The 24,788-nt window shown below is 42.7% G+C and overlaps 2 protein-coding genes across 3 annotated transcripts in view; one reads left to right on the top strand and one right to left on the bottom strand.

Moving 5' to 3' along the window:
* The window catches only part of CTNNA3 (catenin alpha 3), a 955,294-nt gene that overhangs the window by 505,671 nt on the left and 424,835 nt on the right, over nt 1-24,788 (bottom strand). The gene's annotated exons all lie outside the window — the stretch shown is intronic.
* LRRTM3 (leucine rich repeat transmembrane neuronal 3) overlaps nt 14,511-24,788 on the top strand; it is a 189,534-nt gene continuing 179,256 nt past the window's right edge. The window contains exons 1-2 of one of the 2 annotated variants that reach the window (XM_056849346.1): nt 14,511-15,031; nt 15,376-16,907. In XM_056849346.1, the coding sequence (XP_056705324.1) occupies nt 15,028-15,031; nt 15,376-16,907 (1,536 nt within the window). In that variant the 5' untranslated portion in view covers nt 14,511-15,027. Of the gene's footprint in view, nt 15,032-15,287; nt 16,908-24,788 lie in introns of those variants that run through there. The other variant, XM_056849345.1, reaches the window with a different exon arrangement.

Raw genomic sequence — 24,788 nt, 5'->3', positions numbered from 1 at the left:
TGGCTGTTGTGCAAGCAACTTGTCACCAACCTCCTTGAGTACCTGCTTTGTTTACCTGCCTTGTTTCCCTGCTATCCTTTGGATTCCTGGTATCCTGACTTCTTGGACTGGCTCTGACTAACACTTTGGACTTCCCTTGCCTGTATTGATATCTCAGACTCTGCCTTCACTGTGAATGACCTTGGACTGTTCCCCAGACTACGCTTACAGCCCTCGCTCCTCGCCTGTACCACGACAGTTTGCATTTCTAATTGTTTGCTTGCATTTCCTTTGTGCAAGTTTGTGTTTACTTTTGTTTGCCTCATTAGGGCAAACAGTCCAGTTTCTGAAGGAAGCCTTTTTATCTCTAATAGCTTCCTTCACCTTATCCATTAGCCATGGCGGTGTCCTCTTGGACTTTATACTTCCTTTCTTGACCTGCGGTATACAATGTATCTGAGCCCCTACTATTGAGGACTTGAGTAATCCCCAAGACTTTTCCAGAGATTTAACCCTCCTAACTGTTCCTTTCGACTTCCTTTTTACCATGTTTCTCATTTTAGAGAAGTTCCCTCTTTTAAAGTCAAATGTAATTGTGTAAGATTTCCCAAGCACTTTCCCTTATACATATACATTAAATTTGATGCTACTGTGGTCACTCTTGCAAGTTGGCTCAACCACATCCACATCCCACACTAAGTCGCTGGCAGCACCACTGAGTATTAAATCTAGGATCCATGACCAACTATTAGTGGGCACAGTCATTGAGGATGTCTAGAAACTGTATCTCTTTGGCTTGACTGGAGTATGCATTTATCCAGTCAATATGAGGGCAGTTAATGTCTCCCATTATTACTGCTTCATCACCATTGCCTGCTTCCCTGATTTCATTCTCCATCTCCATCCACCTGAGCCTTTTGGTCAGAGGGCCAACAGAATGTCCCCAGTGCTAAATTACCTTTGGGGCCCAGTATTGTCACTAGGGCTGCGCATTCGGTAAAACCCGAACCGGAAAACCCCCGAATAAATGCCATTTTGGCTTTTCTGGGTTCAGGTTTTACTGGATTAAAAAAAAGGCAGGAAATAGTCAAGCCGAATTGGGCAATGCTCAGCCCTAATTGTCACCTATAAGGATTCTGTGGACTAGTCTGCCCTTTTTATTTATCCTCCAGTCAAGCTACCTTAGTCTCAAGGAAATGAACTCACTCTTTGAGAGCCAGGAACTCCTTGCTCCAAGCACACACCCATGACTTCTGTCCAGCAGGCAGCCAGTCATACATTTGACACTCCATGCAGCACACTGTATAGCCCCTCAACCCCTGCTGGCTTTCTATCTTCATAACTGGTATTTTAATTATTTATTTGGTGTTTTTACCCTGGAGATGAAAAGGGATAAAAGCCCTGCCCTCTATGCCCTGTGCCCTTCTTGTAATGAATAAGGGTCTAGTGCCCAGGCTTCCCTGCTGCTAAACTCGCACAGATGCTACATTTGCTCGGAACTCCTGCAGGGCATGAAGCGGGTCGTGCCTTTGAGTGACTATACTCTTAGAATGGACCACTTCCTGAGAAGTGATATGTTATCTTATTCAGATAGTCACCTACTAAGCAGGACTCAACAACTTTACCTACTTTTAAAAAGCAAGTCTTTTTATTGATGTACTTCTAGTAAATATGTGTAAATGCAAGTTACAAAGTCTTTACGCTCCGTTACAATGTATGCAGTAACAATGTATTCAGTTACAATGTATGCAGTAAAGCAAGTCTTACATACTATTCAGATTTAAAATCCAAATTTTAAAATATAACAGTCAAATAAGTCTGATCTAGTTCAAAGTATCTAATTCACAATATCTAGAATAAAATTCAAAGCCATACTTACCAATACCGTCTTCGAGACCCTCTGAGAGAGATCTGAAAATCTAGCCTTTCTGTGCCTGTATTTATGCTGTTTCAAACACCTTGAAAAGGAGTTGTCTTAAAACCTTTCCATGTATTGGAAATGTTTCTTAGAAATGTTATTGGTCAACAGCCTTCCTTTGTGCTGTTCAGTAACCTTTTTCTTATTACCTAATATGGGCTTCCTTTCCTCCAGTCTATTTTACTAAACTATAAACAATCAGTTTTGAGCTTTGTGATCACTCTATATACTCAATTTTAACATCATTCTCATCTCCAGCACAATACGCTTTCATTACATTCATTTATGAATCAATAGTATCATGTTTACATGTTTAAATCATAAAACACAATTATTGCTTATATTGCATAATGTCATCATTAGTTAGCATTGAATAGCCTTGTAGAATGGAGGGTGGAGAACATCTCTTGTGAAATAGCTGGGGAAGGAAATCAGGAAAAGCTTAACAAGTCAGTCAGGTCTGACCCTGAAACATTTTTCAGAAACATAAGCCTCTGGTTTAATATTTCCAGGCTTTCTTTCCTTCTTAAAAAGTAACTAAAACTTCTGCTATATAGTTTGTATGTGAAGTTGTAGTTTTATAGTGAATTATTTCTGCATAGGTACAACACAATATCATAGTTCATGTGCTGTAAGATGTCAGAGACTGTGACAGGCACAGAGATCTATACTGACCCGATAACACAATTCCTTCCCCACCCTATGGGGTACCCAGGTCTGATCCCCAGGCTGAGCCACAGGGCAAGAGCACTTGAGCTCTAGCGCCTCTGGTGAGAAGCCTAATACAAAGGCTCACCCAGCAGAAGGCGGAGCCAGCAGTCAGCCCCAGGCAAAGCAGATCCTCCCCAATAAACAACAATCAGCTTCCTCAATTAGGTACACTCATCTACAACCCAGGAAAAAGAGATAAACAGGCACCCCTCTACAGCTGGCTATACACATCGACACACCCTCAAACAATGTCCTCCCTCACAGTAACCTCAGCTAATGCTCCCCAGCAGTTAGTGAAAGCAAGAAAGAAAGAAAACACTCACCGCTCCAGCAGCTCTTTCCTGCTCCTATTCAGAGCCCAGCTGACTGAGGTCAGCCCTGGATATGTCCACTGGATATACCTTAAATTACAGTGCCATCCTTAGCAGAGCTACACCCATCTGAGTTCACGGACTTCAATGGACTAAGAAGTGTGTGACTCTACTTAGGATGGCACAATATCACTAATTCTCAAACTTAAGTTTTTCATTGTGGATATGGAATTCCCTTCCCCCACTCTAAGAAGTGTTGCAAATCTGACTGAAACTCTTGTAGTTTTATTTGAAATTCTAGGACTTTTCTTCTAAAATGGACCCCCCAATTTATGAAGTTTGTTTGTACATGTGTTAAGTTCCATTAAGTCACTTCTGACTTATGCCGACCCTATGAATCAATGTCCTCCAAAATGTCCTATTGCTTACAACCTTGCCCTGATCTTGTGAGCCTAGGGCCATGGCTTCCTTGACTTGAGTCAATCCCTCTCATGTTGGGGCTTCCAGTGGGGTGTTAGAGGAAAGGTATTTGTATTGATCAAAACTGTGCGCACATGGAAGATACATGCGTTGTCCCACTCTCACTCACATAAAATGGTGACTGTGCACATTGCAAAGCTCCCAGTACATGCAGTTGGAGCACCAAAACGAATGTCTCAAAAGGGCCACCCAAGTGTCTTAAAAAAAGGGGGTGGAATCTTATCGGACAGGAAATCAAATTGATAGGCAATATTTTGATCCATTTTCACATGGATCAAAAACAACTAGCAAGTCTCTTTACAGGTATGACCTTCAAAGGAAGCCGATGGAACTAGTCACTTACATGACAAAACAGACTCTTCAGAAAGCATTTGTATCTTTTGGGTGGCAGGGAAGAGGTGGAGGATGGCCGCCGCAACGCAAAGCATTGCCACAACCTGCATTCCAATTTTTAAACCAGAAAATCCCTTTTATGTTCTTACCTGGCATAAATCAAGAGCATCTAAAGCTAAGGGGTTGACAAGCCAATTAACTCACCAAGGCTGCCTGTACAATTAAAGTTCCTGTATTTCCCCAAGAATATCAGCTATCACAATTAGACAATCTGGCAGCTTACAGTTGCTAGGCTGATGGAAGATGATTTGACAGATGAACAAATACATAAATGAAGAAAAATTCACATTGGAGAGATTTTAAAAATATACATTTTCAGCAGGGATTCCCCCCCCCCCCATTCCCTCCACTGTATCTTGCAGACTGGAACTCATGAAAGTGGGTTGGCTAAGCATGCAACTGTAATCATTATGAATAGACCATCTTGAATCTATCCCTAGAATGAATGAATATAATTATATGCTTCTTTACTATATTCATGTTTTCCTATTTCACTTGCAAAGCTACTCAACAGTCATAATGTCATTTCCCTTGAAACAGTACCAAATACTGAAGAACAGTTCTGCTGCCCATCTGGGGAACTCAGCAAAAATGGTGACCTCACAGCTCAAAAGTAAGCCCCTTGTGTCTAAGTAAGCACTTTAATTTGTTCAGGTTGATACACGCTTAGGTGGTATATTTTACTGTCTGCATACAGGTTAAAGAAGAAACTGAAGTGAAATATAAAATATTTTGAAAGGGCAAGTGAGATTGTAGGCAAACAGTGCTATAACTACTTACACATGAATGTCTGTTTTCATTGAATAGCAAATGTCTGAAAATGGTGACTGATCTAGAGGACTACAAGTAGAAGAGGGGGAAACACCATTTTCAGTATTCAAACAGACAAGCACACAAACAATGTGCATCATGCACTTTAAGAATGGCAGATTAAGAACTGGTTCCCTCTGGTGTGTTCCCAAATGCAGTGTGTGTATGAATCCAAAAACCATATGGATTAGGTCAATCACATGGGTCTCACCCACTTGAACAGGGATGCCCGAACATCCATTGATTCAGTTCCCGTTTTGCTTGCCTGATAACATGAAGGGAAACAATTGTATAATAAGCAGTTGAGCTGCTCATGAGCAGCTCAAGCCTGATTACTAGGTTACTTTCCATGCGTGCACAGTACACATTAATCTCTCACCTATTGCTGCTGCCTCACCATGCTATGCCATAATTTGCAAATGAAGAATTAATTAAGCCAGTCATACATAAAAAACAGTGTCATTTTTTAAGGCTTATGCTTGGTGTTCATCTGCTGATCTATCTGCATTCTACAGCAGTTCACACATGCATCTTTGCACACAGCCCCACAGTTGTTCACATACACACACAATGCATCATGTAATTTCCTGACTCCAACATCCATGACCATGGGGGAAAGTAGCTGGCACCTACCATGGAGGTGGGAAAGCAGCCACAAGGGATACAACTACACGGTTCAGCACAGTACTCAAGCTGGATGCAGAACTTCAGAGCAAGGTGAGTTGAACCAAGGTTCAGCTCATGGGTGATTGTGGCTGTTGAAAACAGTATATTTGCACTGCAAAGTTCTCAGCACCCCTCCCCCTGGATTGGTGGCTCTTCCTCCAGCTGGGTGACCATCAGGGGTAAAGACCTATGCCAATAGCCGAGCCAATGTGTTTCCCAGATTTATATATGCATCACAATTACATAGCCTACAACCATGGTGTTGGGGGGGTCTGCTTCTGGACCTCTGTGGATGTGTATGAATGGCACGACACAGGCTTAATGATTCTCCAGAGGCAGTAAATGCTTTCTTGTTGAAATACATATTTTTACAGAATTCAGAAAAGTCACTGACAGATCCCATCAGCTGTAAACATAATATATTAAAGTCAAATGAAAATCAGAGCTAATAGTAGATGTGCCCTCTCTCTTGGAACTTTCTACATCATTGCTAAAAGAAAAGCAATACCTAGCTCAAGGGAAAACGATCAATTTAAATAGGAATAACTGTCTAATGAATAATTTCAGAATTGTGGAAAATAATGCAACTAAGAAATTGATAAGGATAACCATAGGAGAAAATATGCAGTGACAACAGAATAGTCATCAAAAAGATCTTAACTTTTTTTTTCACATGACATTATAAAGGGATTAACAGAGCTTTCATTCCCTCCAAAGAATACTTCCTTCGACTAAAAGTAGATAAGAATATAAGAATCAAACCAGCGATCCATCTAGTCTACCATCCTGTCTCACACAGTGGTCTACCAGTTCCTCTGGAGGGCCAACAACAGAGCATAGAGGCCAATGATATTGCCTCCTGGCACTGGTATCCAGAGGTTTACTGCCTCTGAACGTGGAGGTTCCCTTTAGTCACTATGACTAGCCACTAATTAACTTATCCTCCATGAAGCCCAATCCCCTTTTTAAAGCCATCTATGCATTGTGGCCATCACTACATCCTTTGGCAGTAAATACCACATTTTAACCACTGGTTGTGTAAAGAAGTATTTCCTTTTGCCTGTCCTCAATCTGGATCAGTATGTGAGTTTTGGACTCATGACAAATTTGTTTATTTCAGTATTCCTGTACATGATGTAGAATTCCACAATGCTTTGCGATACACCGTTGAGAAAAACTGGATAAGATCTCCTGAGCACTATTACTAGGAAAGGTCATAAGAGAGAGACTACAATTGAACACGTCTCATAGATCGGCAGGCAGTTTCTTGTTGCAGCCCAAAGAAGTAAGTGAAAAGTGTTAAAGCCTTTTAATTTTGTCTCAGAGCTCTTATGTCGTTTACCAAAGGCTGTTTCAGCATTTTTATTTACTGGATTACAAATTGCAGAGACTTTCTCCCCCAGGGGAAAATATACATATATATGGAAAGGGAAAGTATGGTAAGGAAAAACCATGGATAGTTATTTGGAAATTCAAAATTAGTTTTACTGGGGTGGCTGCTAATTTACAGTGCGATACTTACATCTTTTTAAACCCATTTACTTCAATGGACTTAGAAGGGTGTAACTCTGTTTAGGATTTCATTGGTAATCTTTAAGATAGGAAAATGTCATGCCATTTCTGTGCCTTTCTGTCTCCAAATCACATGCTTCCTTTCTCTCACTGTAGTGTGATTTTAGCAGTCTTTAGCAAGATCAGTATAGAACTTAGAAACACACCATAGAGCGAAGTAATTTCTCTATATATAATTGCATGGAAACCAAAGATATTTGCTTGTATCTGATTAAAAGTCAGTGGAGTTCATCTCCTGCTCAGTCAGGTTCCATTAATGAAAGACAGTGTGATGTAGTGGTTAAAGTATCAGAGCAACCCTATCTGCCTCCCAGATATCTGGCTGCTGTTGAACAGAAATAAGCAGCCAGGCCTAGTTAAATCATGTAAATCAGATGGTATCAAATCACCCAGTGGTTGCTGCCAGGCCTAGGGTGCCAACATCCAGGTGGAGCCTGGAGATCTCCCAGAATTACAACTGATCTCCAGATGACAGAGACCTGTTTCCTTGGAGAAAATGGCTGCTTTGGAGTGTGGACTCTATGGCATTATACCCTGCTGAGGCCTCTTCCCTCCCCAAACCCTGCCTTTCTCAGACTCTACCACAAAATCTCCAGGAATTTCAAAACCTGGAGCTGGCAACCCTAGTCAGGCCTGGCCCTAAGGTGCCCTCCCTCAAAGACCAAAATGGGCTCTTTCCAGGGCTCTGCCCCCTACCCAAACCCTGCTTTCACTGATATAACCAAGCCTTGAAATGCTGTGATTGCCTAGCAAAAGCCACTGAGGGAATCTGTTGCTTCAAGCTACAGGTGCTCCTTTTATCATTTTTGGACTTTTTTAAACCTCCCAATGTATTTTTTTTTTTTTAGATTTCATATTTTTCTGCAAACCTGGGGCTCTTTAGAATTATCTGTCTTGCCTGTTCATAGCTCCAGTCACCATATTTAAGTATCCAAAGATTTGGACAACTTCTCTATTCGAATATAAAATGATCGTGATGATACAGTTTAACTGGGCATAGGGATTGTTCACCTGTGAAGATCACAGACATTAAACATAGAAAGGGAAATGGAACTGAATAAAAATGCCTACTTTTGCAGGAGATAAATGTTTTATTTTAGATCTGCTTCCTAACTGTTAACATCTCCCTAGCATTTCTATGTAGCAGTGAGTGTTTCTTAGGGGCTTCTGTCTCCTTCCTTCTGCCCTTTAGATCCCAGCATCTTGTAGTAGGAGCTAGGGGGTGATTCCTTATGTGAATTCTTGCCTCAATCTACTCTGGTGCCTTTATGACAACTTCAAGGGTTTCACTTGAGAAATCAAGTTTCTCTGGGCTGTATCAACAACATAACATCTGCCCTGCAATAGCTGCAGAAGCAAATTACAAAAGGATAAAGATAGAATGTATGAGTTCCCCAGGCAAAAAAAAAAAAAAGTTTTTTTAAAAGTCAGACTGTCCTTTAAAGACAAATGTAGTAAAGTGGCAGACCAGCTTGGATAAAGTGAAAGAACTAGAGAAAGACAGAGGAAAAACCAAGACAGGATAACTTATCAATGCCAACACCTTCCCTTCTCTAGTCACTTATGCTTAAATACTCAATGGAAAATAATCAGAAACTTCAGAGAGATCATGCAAATTGAATTAAACTTAGAATTAGACTGGAATACACCTTCACCCTTAAAAGAAGATGAAATGAGCCATAATGGGTAGATTGACTTTCATAATACAACCAGTGACAAGCATACACACAAAAGGCACTTATATGCATAGTTAAAACTTCCAAAACAAAGTCATCTGGGCCACCTTCCAAATAAAGTCTGTTTGATTGCTATGCTTTCTAGGCTAGCACTTCTTTTGCTTTCAACAAATCTGTTCTTAGTGTCAAACTGTTAAGGACTCAAAGCAACAAGAGCCAGTTGTGAAATAAAGCAAACCAATCACTGAGCTTCATGTAAAAAATATGAGGAATTCTGTGGTTCTACGTTTCCCCACAGCAACCTTAGATCCTTGTGGCAATGCAGTACGAAGAAAACAACAACAGCAAAGCCTTTATTGGCATAAAAAATAAAATGTACAAAAGCAAATACATAAAACCTTACTGTACAAGGATGTCCATCATTTTTACAATAACAACAATTTAAGTGGATTACATGATTTTTCAGTACTAGGCCAGCTGTGAGAGTCATGCTTGGGTCATGCTTGCTTCTGTTCAAGTGTATCCTTTTGTATTTCATTCTGTTCTGTTCAAATGTATCTAATGTAGGGGGGGGCACTCTTACAAATGGGTGAGGGTGGCCAGTTGCAACCGTGTGCTTATTTCTCTAAGAAATTCTCTCAGACTGAACTAAACTGGGCTATTTGGGAAAAACAAGCAGCAGCCGTGAAACATTCCCTTACGGTCTGGAGACATTTTCTGGAAGGGGTTGACGTTCCGTTTGAAGTGTGGACCGATCACAAAAATTTGGAGGCGTTAAAAGGGACTAGAAAGTTGTCGGCCAAACAGGTTCATTGGGCACAGTTCTTTGCTAACTTTCGCTTTGTACTGAAACATGTTCCAGGGAAAGAAAATTGTCTGGCTGATGCGTTGTCCCGTCTCCCCCAATACTGCTGTCAAATCGACCACCCCGTAGACTCTCTATTCACTCCGGAACAATGGGGGGAGGTGCCAGGGTTGGCCGTGATTACTCTGTCCTGTGACCGGCCCCTCCCCGGGCATCGCGGACTCGTCCCCGGCCCCGCCACTCACCTGGTGCCCGGGAGAACCGGGCGGCGGCCGCATTGACCTGCCAGCAGGGCGGGGGCTGGCTGGGAGCAAGGCCAAACGGGGGGCGGCCAGGCAGGGGGCAGCGGAGGAGAAACCCGGTGGCCTTAGACCCTGGGAACCAGGTCGGCATGCCACCTCCTCAGGGAATCCTCCTCTCCCCTCTACAGGCGGGCGATCCGACGGGGGACCCCGACGAAGGCCCAGGGAGCCGCGGGGCATCAAGCCAAATAGGCCCCTGGCATGCGATGGTCCGCTGCGGGGCCGGGCGCCAGGAGCCGCGCCCGAAGGCCAGCTGAGGAGCGGCAGGGCGAGAGCCGGGCGGGGGCGCGGAGACAGCCTCGCCACCAGGGAAGCCTGGAAGTGAGGCAGTCCCAAGGGCCTTATGGGCTCGGGAGGGCAGAGCCAGGAGGGCGGCAGGCTCAAAAGGGTTGCGGGGTGGAGGCCGAGGAGGATATGGCTGGGACGGGCTAGTGACACAAAGCCCACAATCCTGGCGAACTCAGACGGGGAAGAGAGTTCGGATTCCCCGGCTGAGTGGTCTGAGGCCAAGGAAACTTCACAACCACAAGTGGCCACCAGAGATCCTGACTCCTACAAGGCGACCACTAGCTTGGGCCCCGACATACTCGTGCCCGAAGCCAGGCGATTGAATCTGATCCTTTTGTATTTCATTCTGTTCTGTTCCAATGTATCCGGCATCTCTAATGTGTTCAAGCGGTCTAGAGTTATGCTGTTCAGACATCTCTTGACATGAGTTAGGCCCATTCCTGTTCCTCTGTTATTCTTTGATTTTGGTTCTCTGTTCAGGCTGTTTCCCTCTGTTCCCTCCCCCTGTTCTGGCCTTGAGTCTCTAGCAGGCAACTACTGTATTTTGGTTAGCTCACTCCCTGCTTCCTACCAGGCTCTGTGTTATCTCGTAGTTCCCAGGCCGCTTCGCTTTGCACCTGGGATGACTCCATGCTTTGTAGTCTGGCTTGCCATTAGCAGCTTTGTATCTGTGGAATGCTCATGCTTTACCTGCAGCTCCTGAATAAACGTTTACCTGCTTTTGACCTGCCTGTCTAAGCGAGTGACTTTTTGGGATTGCCAAGGTTGGCTGAAGAACCTCACACCAGCCATATTTGATACACAAGTGTTCACCTTCTTGGATTGCAAACTGTAGAAATCTTGCCACCAATTCAATTTTTATTGGGTCCTGCAGTACTTTGGACACGAGTGACTTTTTGGGATTGCCGAGGTTGGCTGAAGAACCTCACACCAGCCATATTTGATACACAAGCGCTCACCTTCTTGGATTGCAAACTGTTAGAAATCTTGCCACCAATTCAATTTTTATTGGGTCCTGCAGTACTTTGGACCATGCTACATAATCAGGAAACCACTCAAAGGAAGGGCGGATAAAGGAGAGGTTCAAAAAGCCATGTACGGCCTCTTCTACAGGTAACAGGAGTTCCAATATGGACAAGTGGATTCCTGTTTACACTGTGTTCTGGACTGTCCATTTTTGACATAGCTGTTTTCCGTTGTTGCATGGGAGCATCTCTTTCTCTTAATTTCACAGTGGGTACTTCAGATCGGCAGAGATGCATTTCCCTGTAGTCTCTCCCTTTTAAGCGGTAAAACCCTGGATAAATGGAGGATTGCCAAACGAATCGTAGGAGGCTGGTTCACACATGCCTGTTCAACACTTGATGTCTGCACCATTATATGGTGACTGGCATGAGCGATGAAGCCATTGCCGATCAATCATCCCTGAAAGGTCTTTTATATTTCCTCCACACAGAAAGCCCTGCAATTGAGTCAGTCTGTATATTCCACTGTGCATTATCAAGCCTTGTGATCAAGCAGTGTCCATTAATGTAGGAACAGGCCCTGTAAAGACTAGCTCATCTTTTTGCACCCCACTCTCACATGCATACATGAAACGAAAGAATATTGAGTTAGGCCACTGGTCTACAAGGCCAGCATTGCCTACTCTGGCGGGGGTTCTCCACGGTCTCAGGTAGAGGACTTTCATATCACCTGCTACCCGATTCTTTTTTGTTTTGTTACATTTCAAACTGGAGACACCATATGTCTTAAAGTCTCCAAAGAAATGCTGAAGAAAACAATTAGCTACAGAAGAAAGTCAATCTTTGTACATACTCCCCTCCATTTTCAATATATCTATGTATGTGTAAAGGGGCCTCAAGTCACAGCTGACTTATGGCGATCCCAGCAAGGGGCTTTCAAGGAAAGTGAGAAGCAGAGGTGGTTTGCCATTGCCTTCCTCTGCAGAGTCTTTCTCGGTGGTCTCCCTTCCAAGTATTGACCCTACTTACCTTCTGAGATCTGGCAAGATTGGGCCATACCATGCTGCTTTCCCTCCCTTTGCTGAGAATTATCAGTGAAGAAAATACAACTGAAAATGGGGATGCAAAACATCACATGTAACTGATATTGTGTTATCAACATAGAACATAACAGATGCCATGCTGGATCCTGCCACTGAACCATCTGCTGTAGCATCCTGCTACCAACAGTGGCCACTCAGATGGTATAGGGATGCCCAGTTGCTCATTCCCCTCCGCCAAGATCTCCAGTTTGAAACCAGTCGATCACATGAAGGAACTGTGGGAGTGGCAGACCCCTCTTTCCCATTTGGTTAGAGGATCAGGTATGCCAAGATAAGTTCTACTGTAGCATCCCCACAATTATATCAGCATCTACCGCTACCAAGGTAAAAGTACTTGAGGAAGTGGGCCATAGATGGTATAAGTTTATACTGCATTACTGCATTGACCACGATACAGATATGGTGGTTTTGAGCCTTCATGAGATGGGGGAATGCAGGGAGGCATACTAGCTAGCATATAGATCTTCAAGGAAACCAGAACTTACTGCACTATGGCTGTATCCACAGAACATTAATTTTTCTGTTTTCCTTCTGCTGAATCCTTACTAGGGTTGTGCAAAAAAAAAAAAAATTGGTACATTTCAGGTTTGGGTTTATTGGGCCCGATTTTTCCCCTGTAAACCCAAAATAAGCCAAATACCCATACTGTTAAATATGGTATTTGGCTTTATTTCTGGGTTTATCGGAAAAGAATCGGGTTCATTATAGATTATGGGGATATTTTTCAAAGCTCCTGTGGGGGCATTTTGGGAGGTAGAGTTTCCAAATTTTCAAGGTAGCTTCAAGGGACTCTCCTTGCATGAACCCCAAAGTTTGATGAAGATTGGGTCAGGGGGTCCGATTTTATGGGGTCCCAAAGGGGTCACCCCCTCCTCCATAGAGAAGCAGTTTTGAATACCTAGGTTTTGGTATTCAATAAAATCAAAACCCGAATATTGCCAAAACAGCTAATTTCGGGTTTATTTTCGGTTCGGGTTTTTTGATATGCACAACCCTAATCCTCACAGCAGTCTTCCCCGCACTTCGTTTGCCCCCCCCCCCCCAATATACATGCATGCCACCAGAGGGCATTTTTAGGCTTTCTCCCCCGAAATCAGTAATTGATAGATCACTACAGTGTTAAGTTGCTGTAATACACCATTACTGATTTTAAACTATAGAAATATGTCAATTATCATTTGGTTACTGACATACCAAAATCGGGAGCATTGTGGTTTAATGCTACAGTGTGTCAATGACCAATTCTTTAAAAGTTGCCCTCTGGTGGTGCAGGGGAGATGGCAGCTGAGGAGGACTGAGGTAAGGAAATTGGCATTGATGTGGGTGGAATCTGCAACAAAAGGTGTCCACGCAGCATGCAACAGTGATCTGATTATCACCTTTCCTAAAAGTTCCCACCAAAGCAGGTTTGGGAATGATGACAGAAAAGTGAAGGAAAGAACAGAAAGGGGACAGTTAGAGGATATCATGTAGATGCTTATCAAAAAAACGGAACCGAAAATAAACCCGAAATTAGCCATTTTGGCAATATTCGGGTTTTTATTTTACTGACTAACAAAACCTAGATATTCAAAACTGCTTCTCTATGGAGGAGGGGGTGGCCCCTTTGGGACCTCATAAAATCGAACCCCCTGACCCAATCTTCATCAATTAGAGGATATCATGTAGATGCTAAAAAAAAAACCCAATCCAACTCCAGTTTAGACATGAATCCACAGCAAAACCTCTGTGAGAAAGCAACCTGCATGGATCATTATCAAAATTCTCAACTTCTCCTTCCTGATTACTCATAGTTCAACTTCTTACTAGCAGTAATAACAAGGATTAGAGTATTTTACATGTCAGTGTAACACCAGTGGTGCTTACCTACACCACTGTATACATGACAGCCTGCATGCATGGCTTTGTGTGCATGTGAGCTGATTTTTTAAAAATGCCTAAATGAAAAGTAACGTGGCGTTTAGACTTTATATTAGGTAAACATCTCACCAGCCCTGACCTGGATGGCCCAGGCTAGCCTGATCTCGTCAGATCTCAGAAGCTAAGCAGGGTCAACCCTGGGAGGATGGGAGGCCACCAAGGAATACCAGGGTTGCTGTGCAGAGGAAGGCACTGGCAAACCACCTCTGTTAGTCTCTTGCCATGAAAACCCGAAAAAGGGGTCACCATAAGTCGGCTATGACTTGACGGCACTTTACACACACACACACACACACACATCCCACCAGCAGCTGTTGAGCTGTACAATCCAAGGGCTTAAAAGGCTTTGTTAAATTACTCAAAAGGAAGGAGGAGGGAGGAGGTTAAATGACTTGGGAAATTTCTAACCATTCCACCAGTGTACATCGAGGCTGACCAGTCAGTTCCTATTTAGTCACCCAGAACAATCACTCATTTCCCAACACAGAGCTTACTCATTTGCAAGATTTTAAAAAAGAAGACATTTCTGCCCATGCCCATAATATTCTTCACCACTGGGGGCAGCTGTACATAAGACTGCATTCAGTGAAACCAAAGCAACAGTCAGTCGGAGGAGCTTTTCAGAATGACAGTACGCAGAAGTGAACAGTGCTTGTTCATTATACAGGGTCATCCCGGCTCCTGTGCTCCAACGCAGCTTCCCTAGCTGGATTGAGGTGCTCGCTATGAGAACTGCTGCCCAATGGAATACAGACAGATGAATCCAGAGATCTGAGCATCGCTTGGGGAGGAATACACCATGCTTTGCCCAGGGAGATTGTAAAGAAGCCAGGTTTTTCTCACTGTAAAGATGCAAAAAGGCACCATCCATGAAGATCCTATTACCTAGGAACAACTTGACATTCTGCTGCAAATGCTGTGCTGGGATTTATTTATTCTGGGAGGATTCTGCATGGCTGGCAAAGAATAATGTTTCGAAATCGGTCCATCTCCCAAGGGGTCCAATTTTTCTTCCTGGGTGTCAGCAAGCCCTGACTCACCACAGAGCAGCTGACAGGGGCTGTCATGCTTGTGGCACCCTAAGCAAAAAGCAAAAGACCTAAGGACGACCTTTGAACAACACAAAGGATGGGTATGTTTTCCATTTTCATTTATTCACAGTTGCCCTACAGCAGCCTCTGCACCGACTGTATTAATTACCCTATAGATTTGCTTCGATACAAGCTATGACTTGAATTAAATTACCTAGTGATTGTATGTGAATATGACAAGCTCTTATATGTGTGTGGGAGATTTCTTTTTCCTTTATTAAAATTGGTAGTGGGGGAGATAAAACAGGTTGTAAAGTGTTCATCCTACTTGGGGGAGGGGAGGTTTCCCAATGATTCATTTAAGCATCAGTTTCAAGCATGATTGAAAATAGATCTGGATTGTTTCTTGGGGGGGATAACTTTTCTAAGTTGTTTTTATTTCCAGGTTTCAATGTATTTAGGCTATTGAGCGGATCAGCTGTAGCCCTGGTAATAGCCCCTACTGTATTACTGACAATGCTTTCATCTGCTGAACGAGGATGCCCTAAAGGCTGTAGGTGTGAAGGCAAAATGGTCTATTGTGAATCCCAGAAATTACAGGAGATACCCTCAAGTATATCAGCTGGTTGTTTAGGTTTGTCCCTGCGATATAACAGCCTCCAGAAACTAAAATACAATCAGTTTAAAGGTCTTAATCAACTCACCTGGCTCTATCTAGACCATAACCACATCAGCACCATTGACGAAAATGCTTTCAATGGAATACGCAGGCTCAAAGAGTTGATTCTGAGTTCCAACCGAATTGCCTATTTTCTTAATAACACCTTCAGACCTGTAACAAACCTCCGGAACTTGGATCTTTCATACAATCAGCTGCAGGCCCTGGGATCAGAACAGTTCAGGGGCTTAAGAAAGCTGCTGAGTTTACATTTGCGGTCTAATTCCCTGAGAACAATCCCTGTGCGGATTTTTCAGGACTGTAGGAACCTCGAACTCTTGGACCTGGGCTACAACAGGATCCGAAGCTTAGCAAGGAACGTCTTTGCAGGCATGATCAGGCTGAAGGAGCTTCACCTGGAGCACAATCAATTTTCTAAGCTTAACTTGGCACTTTTTCCAAGGCTCATCAGCCTTCAGAACCTTTATTTACAGTGGAATAAAATCAGCGTTATAGGGCAAACGATGTCCTGGACCTGGAGCTCATTACAAAGGCTTGATTTATCTGGCAATGAAATAGAAGCTTTCAGTGGACCTAGCGTTTTCCAATGTGTGCCCAATTTACAGCGCCTCAACCTGGATTCCAACAAGCTCACATTTATCGGGCAAGAGATTTTGGATTCTTGGATATCTCTCAACGACATCAGCCTCGCTGGGAATATATGGGAATGCAGCAGAAACATTTGTTCCCTAGTAAACTGGCTCAAAAGTTTTAAAGGGCTGAGGGAAAATACAATTATCTGCGCCAGCCCCAAAGAGCTGCAAGGGGTGAACGTTATTGACGCAGTGAAAAACTACAGCATCTGTGGCAGAAGTACAACGGAGAGGTTCGAACTGCCACGGGCTCTCCCCAAGCCAACCTTTAAACCCAAAGTGATTAGGCCTAAGCACGACAGCCAGCCCCCTCTGCCCCCCACTGTTGGGGTCACCGAAGCCAGCTTGGAGCCTGAGCATGACACAGAACACATCTCCTTCCATAAAATCATTGCGGGAAGCGTGGCCCTTTTCTTGTCGGTGCTGGTGATCTTGCTGGTGATCTACGTCTCGTGGAAGCGTTACCCTGCCAGCATGAAGCAGCTGCAGCAGCGCTCTCTCATGCGAAGGCACAGGAAAAAGAAACGACAGTCCCTGAAGCAGATGACTCCAACCACACAGGAATTTTATGTCGATTATAAGCCAACCAACGCCGAGACCAGCGAAATGCTGTTGAATGGAACAGGACCCTGCACGTATAGCAAATCAGGCTCCAGGGAATGTGAGGTATGAGGCATTGTGATTTTTTTTTTTTAATGAGCTTTTAAAAAGCTGGGTATTAATGGCATCGTGTTGAACTTGAGTGACAAAAAGGGAGCTTTTATCTTTCACTGTTATCTTTCACAACACTCTCTGATCCCTTTTAGCACCCACATTCATAATGTTGGCCTTTAAAATAAACTTTCCTTCATTAATCCACTGAAACTGAAAAAAAGGTTGTGAATATAAGCTCAGGTTCAGCAGGCTACCTGTTGTACAGCCTCTTTGCTGAATGTATTCCCTTGGTTGGTTGGTTGGTTTCTTTTAAACAGAAAACTTCTTTCATTGCCAATGAAATTTATCTGCAGTGTTGATTCTGTAATGCAGAATGTTGGTCTACATTAAGTGTTGCTTTTACAGAAACAAAGAGTGATAGTGACAGTTCGTAAGCAGCAAGCTTTCTGAAATTCACTGTGGCTCATGGTCATGCAAAATCATCCAGGCGCCATAGTGTCGTATACATTCCAAGACTGGCTTTGGTTTCTAGATGGTGCAGGAACGACCCTGAAAGGATGGCTGATTTCTCTTCAGTGCGAGCCAGTGGTTTTAAAGCAACATCCTGAACTTCTGGGGGTGGGGGGAGAGGGAATCACTTGCCCAGTGAGGTAGTGGGAGGGAACCATCGCTTGAATAAGGAATAGAAAGGGGGGTGGGGCAGAATGGGATTCACTGCACTGTGTTAACATCACAATAGTGTTGTAGAGCTGATACATCCTAATTGAAACCTGTTCATGTGGTCCCATACAAAAGATGCTAGTGTTTCCCCCTCCTCACAGCCAGTTGCCTTTCAGAAAGTAGTCAAAAGGCATTCATTAAACAAGGAACCCAAATTCCTTATTGATGCAATTAGAGTAGCTGAAATGTACAGTTTTCAAAAGGCAAACCTACTTCCTGCACACATTTCCTTGGGTGCTTATTAGAAATTCCATGTTCAGCCGCGCCAGACATTAATGTGATTGACGATCAAGCCACTAAACCCATCATTTTGCTTCTTTTAAAAAAATTCTACAGTGTTGCTTGTTGTGTTTCAGTCCTCGATTTTGCTACTTTGGAGTCTTTATAAAGCTGAGGGAACTACATTTTAAATACAGCACAGCCAGTAGGAAAAGCTTGCAGTGAGAACTGGCTGCTTGCCCACTCAAAGGAAAAGCACATCTGAAGGATTCTCCTTTAGGATAAATCAGTGGATCGATGCGGGGGTGGGTGGGGTGGCCAGTCATTTATCTCTTTTGATAACCTCGCTGAGTGATGTTTTATGAATCAGTTATATATATATTGTCAATGTGAAGGCAATGTTTCAGTCTTATTAGGGGGAAATCATGATGGGTACTTGTAATCCAAAGCCACCCCCTCAAATGTCATGACAAAATATAATAAACTGGAAACACCCTGTGATATTTTATACTAAATTGCAATCCATGCTGCCTTCCTTATAAAAATAGTTCACTTTCCTCCATATTGAGATAATCTGGGAGGATATTCATAAAAGCTGGCAAATAATTTCACCACCTCAGTTGCATAACTTGATTTGGCTTTAGTACACTGCCCATTTCTGACCAATTGGGAGGGAATGTTCTCTAAAGCAGTTTCACTGCAGCAGTCTAAAGAGATAGAGGGGAGGAAGCATGCATGTTCTGGATCTTTTCACTTTCTGAAAAAAAAAATGAAAGGAAATCACCTTGAACTGAGCCAGAGGTAAGAAGTGCATCATTCAAACAGCAGGAACAGCACTGGAGGTGATTTCAAGTAAATAAACCTGCATTCTGGTTTTAGGAGGAATGTAAGCAGAAAGCAAACAAGAGGCAGCTTCAAAAGATTATCAGTGAGAAAACTTGTATCATGCATTTGTCAAAAGGCAAGAGCCAAAGATTTCAAGATGATTAACAATGCAGGATATGGTGAACTTTGGATGGGAGGCATGTGTTTGTTTGTTTTTAGCCAACTCCCTTCTTGACATTCATATCGTATGACCATGGAAGTGAATATATCTATTGGCATCAGAGGGCCAACATTATAGCTGATAATTAATAAGTATGCTGAGATGTTAATATGTGCGCTGAGGATTTTAGCATGCTACAAGTACTATGTTAAAAAGCATCTCTGCAATGGTGGGAAATGCCAAGTCCATACAAAATGTGGAAAATTAACATTGTCAAAAATTGTTTACACAGAAAATATGTTGCTAAGCTTTGATTCATGTCTACTAAATTTGCACTAGAAGCATATGCACTAATGGTAGGCAAGCTAGAGCCTGGTTTTGTTTTGAAAATAATGGGTACATTTTCCCAGTAACTCTGAGTTTTCAACCTATTACAATGACAAATGGGGTTGAAAATGTTGTCAGAGTGATTGCAAACATAGGCATGGTTGCAGATCTCTGGCCACACTTTAAAGAAATGCCTACACAGACCCAAAGCTTGTGCTTCCTTATGTAAAAACCTATGGTTGGAATAATTCTCTATAGCATTTTATAATTCAGTGATGGGTGGCGGGGGAGGGTTCAGAAAAGGAAACCAATGAGAATCCAGATGTCAAAGCAGTTGAGCTATTTATGTTACACTGCAAATGGCCGTCATAACGGTGCACGCTTACCATGTGAAAAATAATGCTTAGGCATTTCCAAAGTCAACTGACTCCATTTTCCTCTGAAGGACTCCTAAGAGGCTATATTCATATGTACATATCTTCAGCAATAAACACAGATGAATGTGTAATTATCACTACAGCCATCTGAGAAAGATGCTGCTGGCTGACGGCACTGCCAACAACCTCCATTTACAGAACTTTCAAAAAAGCTGAGTTGAATCAAACATGGTTCCAGGTGGTGGAAACTGATTATAAATTGTTGGGTCTTCTTGGACTCAAGGGAATGAAACCATGTTTTATTCATTTATGCTGTACAAAAATAAAACAAACAAACTTAACCAGGGTTTTCCATCCTGTGTCATTCAAAGTCTAGGACAACACAGATTTGGAGGACAGAGCTCCTTCTACTTTTAATGGAGAAGAGGGAAACCAAGAACATAAAGGCTGCCTTATACTGAGTCACACAATTGGATTATCAATATCAGTACTGTCTATTCTGATTGGCAGCAGTTCTCCAGGGTCTCAGGCAGAGGTGTATTCACATCACCTACTACCTCACCTGCTACCTGGAACCTTCTGCAATGCAACGTAGATGCTCTACCGCTGAGCCACAGCACCATGATTCCATCCACCTATCCATCTGTATTCCATCCTTCCTGCAAGGAATTCAGATTAGCATACAGGGATCTCCCCCCTCCCCCCCTCACAACAACACTGTGATGTAGAGGATAAGTTACTGGCCCAAGATCACTTCACAACTGAGTGGAAATTTCAACATGGATTTTCTGGCCTGAGATTTTAACCAGTTCACCATATTGGTGGTCTGATAGATACTAACTCACCACGCAGGGATAAAATATCAGTGGACCCTGCTGACAGACATTCAGCTGCCAACCTTTGCACCTGGCCATAGAATCTTCTAATAGAGAACAATAATATCCAGGCCTTCCCTGGTGTATCAGAGCCAGAGTATCATTTTTGAGATGGAAATGTTACAACAAAGCAACTTTCCCCCACCCAATATTTATTTGTGCTTAAAAGTGCCCTAGAGAACAGGCTCCTGGGTGGCAAAACTGCAAGTGAATGTGTCTTGGAAGATGCTTAAATATTTTTTTTCTCCTTGACTTAGAATCATGGGATCTTGCTGCATGCATATACACGAGCAGAGATGTTTTCATAAGACCGCTTCATAGTAGCACTGAAGGGAAGAATAACACTTCTACCTCATCCATAAATTAAAAAACAACAAATGGAATTAATATTTCCTATATGGATGCATGCAGCTCACAAGGGAGAAGAAACTGTAGGGGGTACACCTGCTTTGAAAGATTTGTGAGGGATGGATTGCAGGGAAGGAGAAAAAATCTACAGTATTATCAGTCAATATGGAGATGAAGGGCACAGCCAATGTTTTTAACATTAAGCAGGTGGGCATTCCACTATTTAGACCAAAACTTTCTATTGTGGGATACCTGGCTGGTTGTCTGGTTAATGTGGTGGCAGGATAGGGACAGCAGTGCACTACAGGACTCAGCTTAACTCTGGCCATCAGCTGCACAAAAGGTGATAGTATCATCTCCTGGACCAGTGCCAACATTGTTCAAATCTGGGCAGAACCTCTGAGGCAAAGCTGTCCAGTTTCAGCTCACAGCTGCCTGGCAGAAGCATGGGATAAGGCGATGAGTGTACCTTGCTTGTGGCAACAAAATCATACGAACATAAGAAAAGCCTTGGATCAGATCAAAGCCCATCAAGTCCAGCAGTCTGTTCACATGGTGGCCAACCAGGTGCCTCTAGGAAGTCCACAAACAAGATGACTGCAGCAGCATCCTGCCTGTGTTCCACAGCACCTAATATAATAGGCATGCTCCTCTGATCCTGGAGAGAATCCTCTGAAGCAACCAGGATAGGATCTCAGGGAGAAGCTGGCCCTTTCCCTAGTAGCTACCCATGCTTCCTTCCCATAAGCTGAGATGCTTCTTGAGCCCTAGGTGCAGCCCTACTAGATGGTCAAACCATGCAACAGCTTTATCAACTCTCCATTCAGTAAATCAAAATGTAGAAGGTAACCTAGAAGAGGAAAATAGCAAAGTAGATCTGGAGTGGAAAGCAGCTGTACCATGGTGTCAAGGGCTAGTTTTAGGAATAAGCCTATGGTCAGGTTTACTTTATTATGCTTAGGCCAGGAGTCAAGCCAACCAGAGTTTAATCAAAGAAGAAGAAGTGAAAAGGCCATGGTGGGTCAAAATGTAGGAGATTGGACTTGAGGAAGGAGTGCATGAAAACAGGGATAAGGTAAAAAAAAAGATGAGGTTAGGGAAATAAAAAAAGGAGTTTAGGGAAGTAAAAATGGGATTTGTGCCAGGAACCAGACAGAGAGCAGGAATGAACATCTGTTGACTTAGCAAAATGAAGAGGGCCATGTTGTTCACAATACTGCCAAGGAAACAGAGCTTTCCAGTCATATATCCAAGTAAAGCTATGCCTCGGCCTAGTACTGTTGTGCAAGTCTCAGGAATAGCCCCCTACATTTTTCAGTGGCCTTTAAGAATAACACTGATAATAACCAGAACTAGTCATCATAAATTATTTGCACAAAATTACTGACTAATCTTGGGATCCCATGGCGCTACTTTTTGCTGGGCCTCCAATAAACAAAGGAAATAAATGTTGGGGAACCATGTTGCTAAAGCACTTCAGGAACAAGAGCTATAGACAGACATTGCACAGGTTCAAGCCAACTGTATGAAACATTTCTAAATCTCCTCGTTTGGCAATAAAAAGAAGAAGAGTTGGTTTTTATATGCCGACTTTCTCTGCCACTTAAGGAAGAATCAAACCAGCTTACAGTCACCTTCCCTTCCCCTCCCCACAACAGACACCCTGTGAGGTAGGTGGGCTGAGAGAGTGTGACTCGCCCAAGGTCACCCAGCTGGCTTCATGTGTAGGAGTGGGGAAACAAATCCACCAGATTAGCCTCCGCCGCTCATGTGTAGGAGTGGGGAATCAAACCCAGTTCTCCAGATCAGACTCCACTGCTCCAAACCACTGCTCTTAACCCCTACATCAAGCTGTGACTGGTTATTCTGTGCAATTGCTTTTAAAGGTCTGTGTGGTAAAATTCGGATTAAGAGATATTGTCTTCACAGAACAAAATAATGAAATGCTTGTCGAAGGCTTTCACGGTCAGAGTTCATTGGTTCTTGTAGGTTATCCGGGCTGTGTGACCGTGGTCTTGGTATATTCTTTCCTGACGTTTCGCCAGCAGCTGTGGCAGGCATCCAAGACCACGGTCACACAGCCCGGATAACCTACAAGAACCAATGAAATGCTTCATCCTGTCATTTGGTAGCTTTTTATTGCTTACGATTAATAAATTAAATAAGATTTATAGTACAGCCTCACAGTAACAGGCACATTGGTGGTAGAACATACCAGATCAAAAAGCTTCCCATTTCCACACTGTCCTACCTGACTGACAGTGCAATCCTATGCAGAATTTCTCCAGTCTAAGGCCACTAATACCAATGGGTTTATAATGGAGTAATTCTGCATAGCACTGCACTGCCACTCCCCTTTCCTAAGTCTGAATGGATATCCAATTATTCATGAAAATCCATTACTGCATGGCTACACAATATACCCATTGTCATTTTCCATACCAAAAGATCACAATGCAATCCCACTTCACAAGATGACTTCTGCACTTAAAAATAACGACATAAAGTTGCCCCCGGATTTCATGTATTCAAATAAAAGTATGAACCATAATTTCTCTGTATGTTTCTAAGTAAACCAGTTGCACCCTATAATGTCTACAAGTTGTCCAATGCCTGAATGTTCTAGTGATGTTTAGGTCCATCTGTTAATCTTTGTCATTGACCTGTGGGATATGTTTGTTTATGCTAATCACTAAGGGGTTCAGCTCTCTCCAATGGATCTTGATTCATATGACAATAGCAGAGGTCAATGGAGAACATCATTAGGATATTCATTTCCATTATAACAAAGAAATGCGCCAGTATTCTCATGAAGAGAAGGAGGCTCAGTGCAGAAGTTCCCAGATTTAAACAGATCAGATCATAGGTGAAATGAAGGACTTCAACCTGAGACCTTTGGGAGCTGCCAGGAGTTAGGGTAGACAATACTGACCTTGACAGACCAATGGCAGCTTCATAGGTTCATGTTGCCTGTCACCAGTGGAGAAGCTGTTCTTCATAATCCCAACTGCCACCATTCAAGATAAGGCTCCAGCTATGGTGTAACCATGCTCTGAGTGAAGCTACAATTTATTAGGTCCATATTTCTGCTATTTCAGTATTTTGATATTATGGATTGGTAGTTTCAACAAGGTTTTTCTAATGAACCTGTACTTTAGAATCAAATCTATTTCTGCATTTTCTGAAAATTGGGTAGTTTTAGCATTTGAAGAAAGTATTGCAGTAATTGGATTACATTACAGTGATGATCTTTAGGTCAACTACACATGACTAGATAAATATTCTATCAACCCAACATCCATGGAAAGTCAGTGACATCCAGTGGTGAGATTAAGTAAAAAATTATGGGAGAGTTTTTGTTGTTTACTCCCCAGATACTGTACCTTTGTGGTTATATAATTGTCTATGGTGCTACAAATACATGAAAGGTCATTTATTCTTCTTTATGTCATATTTTTACCTGAGCTAGACTCTAAATTAAGATGCTATGTGTGAAGTGCAATGCAACTAAGATTACAAAAGATAACCCCAAGGATAAGAGTATAATTTAGTAGACATCTGATATTTGTGCTGAACTAACAAAACCAAATTTTAAAAATTCAAATGTGAAGTCCATTCTTAATGCTCCAAACCACCAGACAAAGCAACATTATTAAGTTTTCCTACAAAATATGAAGATCTGGGCTATATTTCTATTTACATAAACAAGGGGCTATTCGGGTCATGTCTTAAGTGTGTATTACACATATACAAACAGCCTTGATGGATCAGAGCAGTGGTCCATCTAATCCAGCAACCTGTTTCAAACAACAGCCAACCATTTACCCTTACAGCTAACAAACAAAGCACAGAGGCCAAGGTCATCACCTGATGCTGCCTCCTAGCACTGGTATTTAGAGACTTACTTCTTCTGGACATGGAGATTCCTTTACTCATTACAACTAGTAGCAATTGATGGGCATACCATCATCATCTATATACTAACAGCAAAATCAGCAAAATCTGGTGACTGGAGCTATGAATGGGCAAGACGGATCTTTCT

The sequence above is a fragment of the Euleptes europaea genome, chromosome 5 (assembly GCF_029931775.1).
Source record: "Euleptes europaea isolate rEulEur1 chromosome 5, rEulEur1.hap1, whole genome shotgun sequence".
In the NCBI taxonomy this organism is placed as follows: domain Eukaryota; kingdom Metazoa; phylum Chordata; class Lepidosauria; order Squamata; family Sphaerodactylidae; genus Euleptes; species Euleptes europaea.
This window is presented reverse-complemented; position numbering and strand designations above follow the sequence as displayed.